Genomic DNA, 5,585 nt, shown 5'->3' on the forward strand with positions numbered 1-5,585 from the left:
CTGGAAAAATAATACCATTTAAATCAATTTTTCAATTTGATGTTTATGTTTGATATGGATGTTAAAAATAAGTATTAGTTTTTTTATGTTAATTGGAGCAACTTAAAAAGATTATAATATATAGTTTAATTTTAAGTAAATTATTAAAATAAACTAATTATAAATTGTGATCCTCAATATCATTCTATACCCGTGATTAAATGGATATAACAAGGATCGATTTATTTATCAAAAAATAAATTGAGCCAATTTTAAGACTACAATGTTGGACCCGTATATCGTCTAGTTCTAATAGAAAAAGCAATCTCCGATAAAATTATTCATGTTGTAGGGTAATTTACACCAGAATTGCTGATAATAACAATGGAAACACTAAAAACATTTCCCTTGAAAAAGTATAGTAAAACAGAGTAGATTTCTAGGTTCCTTTGGTTCTTGGAACATAAAGGGGTAAAGACATGGTCAACTTTCATTATAGATAATAGTTTTTCAATACATACTAAGAGCTTCTGAATTGCTAAGACTGAATTCGAATAATCTCATCCTTTTGAGTAGGAATTGGAAGGTGACCTTTCTCTTGTAGGCTCTTCACCGTTTCATATAAGCACTGTTTCACTGGTGTAAACTCCAAACCCAAATCCTTTAGCTTTTGGTTTGAGAATTTGTACGGTTTTACCCTTGGCTTCGTCACATCTGAACACCTGGTATTATTATACAAATAAAACCAAGATTTGAGTACTGTACTTCAACATGTTCTTCTTCATTTAATATTTTAATAATAAAGTGAAACTATACTAATCATAAGACAAGAAGTTGGTCCCACTATGTTGTTGGATGTCCCACGCAAATGCCAGATTTGGTAAAGCAGAAGGAGAAGTTGAGATCCAGCCAGCCAAGATAATGATGTTTTGTTAGGTAAGAGCAATTCACGTCTAAGAATATTGTTGGATAATACTGTTGTTACTCAAGTGTTTGGTAGTGGGTACTTGTATTGTATGTATTGTTATTAATGTCTTAGGTCATATTCTTCTTACCAATAAAGTTTGGTACATCGACTGGAACATTATCACTAAAACAGAAAAAGGAAGTGGAAGTTTCCATTTTTTTTGTTCATTAAAGATTATAGCACTGAACTGAATCCTCCAACAAGAATATCTCTATCTCTTTCTTAATTTAGAGAACAAGGAAACAACATCCAACAACTTCAAAATTTGATTCATATTGTGTAAACTAGGTCTTAGGCAAACTAGTTTTTAATGCACCTAGAACATAATTCTCTGAATATTTTAATTGCTTCACTATCTTAATTTCCAAACAATATTCATGCTACATAAAGTACAAAAAAAGTCATTTTAGAGCTCATATTTAGGGATTAGTCAGTAAACTAAAAATAACTTCAGGACTATGTTTCTGAAATAAAAAAGTAAAATGAAAAACTAAAATTCAGGACATACTAGCTAATTCTTAAAATTGCAGCCCTCTAGGATGGCTACCGGGTGTCATTTCTACAAGAAAAAGGGTTGATTATATTGACAGATTTGGGAGTTGAACTTACTTGGTGGGGATAGGATACTCCGGGAAGAATTTGGCCAGAATTTCAACCACGTCGCCGCGGTGCAGCACACTTTCGGCACAGAGATAACGGCCAGATGCAGAAGGTGTCTCGTAGAGAAGTATGTGAGCTAAAGCCACATCCCTAACATGTATATATGCCTGAACTGAATTGGCATATGTTTTAGCAGAGCCAGTGAGGTACTTGTGGATGTGAAGAACACTGGCATTCACATTCTGTTGGAGCAGTGGTCCAAGCACCAACACTGGGTTGATTGCCACCAAATCGACTCCTTTCTCCCTTGCCTCGTCCCATGCTGCTTGTTCTGCCACCATCTTTCCATAGCAATACCAATTCTACAATACCAATTTAAAAAGAGTTTTAAGTTTTGTGCGCTGACATCAGAGGCAGACCCATGATTTTAACGCGACGGGTACTAGTATTCCACTCAATCAGTGCCCCTAAAGGGTTTAGTGATTAGGGTGTCAAGCGATTTAAATCAACTATCTTCAAGGTATACATATACAAAATTTATGCCCAAGTTTACAGGGTCCGTGACCCCTCAAGGTTACACATAGTCTGCCTCTGGCTGATTATACATAAATTTAACATGATCATATGTCAAATTGACATGTAATAACAAGTCTTTATAGCAAGCCCGTCATAATAAAATGAGAAAAAGAGCAATAATCTACTATACTTGATTAAATTGCACTGATATGTAAGAATTCTCTCCATATTGGTGTTACGAACTTAATAAAATATCACAAAATGAGAAATCTGTAATGAATAAATTACTAATTTAGAGTCATGTTTAACTTAAGTAATTTTGGTGTCAACCAGAAATTTCCAATTTCGCAAACCTTGGTGTTTTTGCAGAAATCAGGATCACTCCAACATGTCTCGTCGACAACCTTATCAGGGTCCCTGTTTGGGTCCATGTACACAGCACCAATTGAGGAAGTGAACACCACACGTCGCACGTTGGCCTCTGCTGCTGCCGTTATCACATTCTTAGTACCAATAACTGCTGGCTCCACCATTTGTTCCTTTAACATTTAGTCACCAAGAAAAGAAAAGAAAGGAAAATCAGAAACTAAATGACATTATTTTCGACATCATGGACCTTTAGGTGGAACAGAAAGCTTAATTAAATTAAAATTAAACTTTCCGAATTTCAGTAGTGCGCACTTGTTAACAATCCGACCACACAAGGCATGCTTACAATTTACAAGTTGGCCCCACTCTACCAACTAGCAGTACTATTATATTGTGTTGATGTTTCCTGGATAATACTCAAAGCAACCAGCAAGAAAAGGTAAAAAATGAAAATAAAAAAACCAAAGCTAATACTAATTGTAATTCAACTAACCTTCTTTAATTTTGTTTAAGTAACAATTCAACCAACATAAGATAAGAAACTTGTTTAGATAAGCTTGCTTGCACGTTTCACTCCTAAATTTAATATTTATATACATTTCATGAATTCAAAACACCAAATACAGAATTTGAACAAAAACTGATAGGCAGCGGAATCCAAAATTCTTCTAGTACCTCAGCCCCGAGTCAAATACTATTTTTTGATTCTTTTCACATAGTAAAAATGGTTTTGTTTTGTAATCCTTTTGTTTCATCTTAGCGCAAAGAACATGAAGATGTGATGGGTGGATAAGTTAAGACGCTTACTGGATCATCAGTGACAGGCGAAGCTGTGTGGAACACTCCGTCACAGCCGCTGATTGCTTCTCGCAAACTCTGGAAATCAAGAAGATCAGCTCTGCACAGAGTCAGCCTCTCTTTTGCTCCTTCAAGCTCCCTCAAATGACTATTTTTGGGATCATCTATACATAATTACAATTAACGAACCCCATCATAATCATACGCATGAACAACTGACAAAAATTAAAGAACCGATAATCTATACTTAGACAGACAGAATGAGCATAATCTTATTATACATACATTTTTATTTCAGTTCACTTATGTGTATATAAATCAGAAAAAAAAACAATGGGTTCGGTTGAACATGTTCTGAATCCGCGCATACTAAAATATGGATTAAATGGACTCTCTGTGTGTGTGCGTGTACCTGGATTCCGTACTGTTCCTCTAACAGTGTAACCTTTTTCCAGAAGAATTTTAACGAGCCAAGAGGCAATGAAACCTCCGGCGCCAGTAACACAAACGATTTGGCCGGAAACTGACGGCATGGTAATTACTTTTCCGTTGAGCTCAGGTTTAGGTAGATGATGATGAAGATGATATAAGACGAGGATGAGTGGATATAGAAGGAAGAAATAGGCTCGTTTCTTTGGAAGTTTATATGTAAAATAGAGGCAATGGTGTGTGTTTATATATTGTCAAAATGCTATACTATAGTTTACACCAACTTACCTACTACCAAGTCTACGTATTTAAAAGTTTCTGGCGTCAGAAACTCAAACTTGTAGTTGTAACTTCTATGATGTAAATGGGCTAGCTACTTAAGACCTCAACCATGTGATCCTACTTTGAATTTGTTAAATTTGATATGCACCATTCTTACTCGAAAGAAATATTAAATAATATGACCCCAAAAAAATTGTGATCGTACTGTTCGTGCTATAATATGAATTACTAAAAAATACATCGTAGGAATATTACTACCTTTGTTTTCTAATACTAAGTACATTTCCTTTTAACATCCCACAGTGTTTATGATCTAAAGTATAGAGACTTAATTATGTTTAGGGTTACATTAAGAATATATTTTACATATTTTAGAATAAATTTAAACTTAATCTTAACTACTCTATTAATCAATTTTGGCATATAGCAGTCTAGGACAAACACCCTTAAGATATGCTAAGAAATTCCAAGCGGTCTTAATTGTTTTAAATTCCTTGTCATGTTAGTTGTATTTTTCTTTCTAGGCATACTAATCTACCAAAAAAAAAAAAATAGAATAGCATAAATGACACTTATACTTGATCCACTTTGTCATGCTGGTATCCAAACTTAACAATTTACCAATTGAATACTTACACTCCTTCAAACCGTGTATAATAAATGCTTATGACACGAGACTATTCTATGTGTCATATTTGGCTTTAGTTCGTGATTCACACGCCTGTAAGGGGCGTGAGGGCAGTTGAAATATGGCCTATTTAACAGTATCTTCTTCTTTCTACCTTATTCTCCATTGTTGAACATTATAGAAGCTAATTTCTATCCAAATCTGATGCCTTCTTCTTTCTCGTGTTAGCTTCAACAGTGAAAAATAGAATTTTTTTGCTAGGATTCTTCATTGCCCATCAATTTGTGCCATCTCCTTTTCTTTTTAAAGTCTTTTTTTCTTCTTCTCCGGCAAGAAATAAGCTATGGTCAAAATTGAATTTCTGTTTTAGTTTTCAAGAGTCCGAATTGGCGATTTGTATTTTTCGGAGTCGATTTGGCATTGAAATTGCAGAAATTAGGACTATCACCTCCCACGTTTCTGCTTTTTAGTACCACGTCCTTGGCTGCGTCGCAGAATTTGCAGTCCCTATTTTTTACCTCTCACCACACCACTCTGCTTACAATTAACAGTTCTCATTCATTACAAAAATCCACTCAATTCTTTTGTTTTGTTCCCTCAAGGTTTAATTTCATGGCTAAACTTTGTTACCTCCATATTCTCTTTTCCTTTATCTTCCTCCTTTTATGTAACGGCTCCTTAGCGGACTATCTCATCGGCGTGAACTACGGAACCGTCGCCGACAACCTCCCGCCGCCGACCCAAGTCGCCACCTTCATCAGGGACGAAACCACCATTAACAAAATCAAATCTTCGACGCAAACCCAGACATCATCCACGTATTCGCTAAAACCGGCATTTGGCTCACAATCACAGTTCCAAACGGCAACATTTTATCAGTTTCTAAATCCGCTGGTGCAACAACATGGGTCAATAAAAATCCTGGCAACGATGAAAAAAAAGAGAGGAGAGACGATACTTTCTAAGCCCTAACTAAGCGGGTAAGTATAAAATGATGAAAAAATTTGGGTTCGGGGG

The 5,585-nt window shown here is 35.4% G+C and overlaps 1 protein-coding gene across 1 annotated transcript; it reads right to left on the reverse strand.

Annotated features, from left to right (window-relative positions):
• Positions 1 to 517: 517 nt before the first annotated feature.
• Positions 518 to 3,762, reverse strand: LOC107816628 (cinnamoyl-CoA reductase 1-like). The gene is given in 5 exon segments (NM_001325978.1): positions 518 to 701; positions 1,556 to 1,908; positions 2,416 to 2,601; positions 3,239 to 3,393; positions 3,642 to 3,762. Coding segments are annotated over 5 exon segments (999 nt in total).
• Positions 3,763 to 5,585: the final 1,823 nt, after the last annotated feature.

Source organism: Nicotiana tabacum, chromosome 22, assembly GCF_000715075.1.
Source record: "Nicotiana tabacum cultivar K326 chromosome 22, ASM71507v2, whole genome shotgun sequence".
NCBI classification, from domain to species: domain Eukaryota; kingdom Viridiplantae; phylum Streptophyta; class Magnoliopsida; order Solanales; family Solanaceae; genus Nicotiana; species Nicotiana tabacum.